The sequence below is a fragment of the Chaetura pelagica genome, unplaced genomic scaffold (assembly GCF_000747805.2).
Source record: "Chaetura pelagica isolate M959 unplaced genomic scaffold, ChaPel_1.0 scaffold583, whole genome shotgun sequence".
NCBI lineage: Eukaryota > Metazoa > Chordata > Aves > Apodiformes > Apodidae > Chaetura > Chaetura pelagica.
Window position 1 is genome coordinate 76,322 of NW_009952719.1, and position 1,691 is coordinate 78,012.

Consider the following 1,691-nt stretch of genomic DNA (forward strand, 5'->3'; position numbering starts at 1 on the left):
GGAGGGGGGGGTGTGGGTTTGGTTGTGGCCCAACCTTTGTGCTTCAGGCTGCAGTTGGCCTCATCACTCCTGTCCCTACAGTCGTGGAAGCCATCACAGACAAAGCTCAGCTGGAGGCACAGCCCCTGGTCACAGAAGTGCTCATCCCAGGCACAGCTCTCTGCAGCACAGGCAGAGGGGCTGCTGCTGGTGTCTCCACCACGGGGCACCCTCAGGGCATTTCAGGAGACCCTCCCCTGCCTCTGAGGAGTCCTGGCAGTGCCTGGGGTGAGGGGAACTCACTCTGGCTGGGGGCCAGGGCTCGGTAGTGAGCTCTGAAGCCCGGGGCTCCCACGCTGCTGTCCGAGATGAAGGTGACACGCAGGTGGTTGGAGTTGCTGTTGAAGGTCGGGGGGGCCACGTTGCCACAGAACCTGGGGGCACAACCAGGGGTGACACTGCCCTAGATAGATAGATACTGAACCCTAGAACCTGGGGGCACAACCAGGGGTGACACTGCCCTAGATACTAAACCCTAGACCCTAGATACCAAACCCTAGATCCTAGACCTTTGACCCTAGATACTAAACCCTAGACAACAAACCATAGACACCCCCCCCCCTCCCCACTGCACTGCTGAGGGGTCTGAGGGGGCCCTACCTGGTCGGGTTCCCCCGAGCTGGGGCAGGATCTGTGCCACCAGCCCCTTGCTCCTCGTAGAGCTCCAGGCGGTCGAAGAGGCAGGAGGCTGTGCCCTCCACGCTGAACGTCTCCATCCTCAGCTGGATGCTGAGGCCAGGGCCCACCAGGATGTGCCAGATGCAGAGGGCATCGGGTGGGTAGGGGCCCGGGTAGTTGGGAGAGCTGAAGGAGCCCTCAGGGCCCAGCAGGGTCCCACCACAGGCTGCAAGGGGTGACAGGGTGGGCGCGAGCTCGTGCTGCGGGGCACGGGTGTCCTGGCACGCTGCCCTGCCTGGGACTTACCTGCTGCTGGGGTGCTGGTTGTGGGCAGCCAGCTCTGCCTTGGGGTGGCAGCTGTCCCAGGGGCCAGGAAATCCCTTCGGGTGGGTGCTGCAGTGGTGGTGGTGGTGGTAGTGATGGTGCCCCGGGCAGGCAGGGCTGCAGCTGGGGCGCTGGGTGGCTGTGGGGACGTCAGCTCTGTGCCCAGGGAAGAGCAGGGACAGCTCAGTTCCAGCAGGGAGAAATGGCTGCAGCGTGGGGAAGGGGCTCGGGAAGCCCACCCAGCTCAGTGTCCTCTGCTCCCACCCTATCCCACACATGTGCAGGTCCCAGGGGATCCCAGGCAGCTCTCACGGGGCTCAGTGACCTTGTCACATGCCGGGGAGGTGGATGAGGGCTTGTTCCTGTGCAGGAAGCACTCTCCCCAGGATGGGCAGAGCCTGGGAGGTCCTGGGTAGGAGGGATACCCTCCCTGTGCCCCTCTCCTGCACTGAGCTGGTTCTGTGCCCCTCACCCCGCAGCCCCAGCCCTCCCTGCTCGGGTAACTCACGGTGGATGACGATGCCCAGCAGGAGGGAGATGAGGAAGAGGAGGACGATGCTCATCAGAGCCACGCAGAGCCAGGTGAACTTGCAGTCTGCACGGTACTGCCAGTCTGCCTGGCTCCAGAGGTGCTGGCCTGGGTGGGACAGGGGAAGGGGAAGGGGGCAGGGAAAGCAGGCAGAGCTGGGGTGCTGCTACCCACCCCCCCC

The 1,691-nt window shown here is 64.2% G+C and overlaps 1 protein-coding gene across 1 annotated transcript in view; it reads right to left on the reverse strand.

The window, feature by feature from the left end:
- Nucleotides 1–1,691, reverse strand: part of MFRP (membrane frizzled-related protein) — a 5,684-nt gene that overhangs the window by 1,977 nt on the left and 2,016 nt on the right. Inside the window, exons 2-6 of the mRNA XM_009994615.1 lie at nt 1,490–1,618; nt 964–1,137; nt 640–883; nt 283–413; nt 35–160 (exon numbers count right to left, since the gene is read on the reverse strand). Coding sequence (XP_009992917.1) covers nt 35–160; nt 283–413; nt 640–883; nt 964–1,137; nt 1,490–1,618 — 804 coding nt within the window. The remainder of the gene's footprint in view (nt 1–34; nt 161–282; nt 414–639; nt 884–963; nt 1,138–1,489; nt 1,619–1,691) is intronic.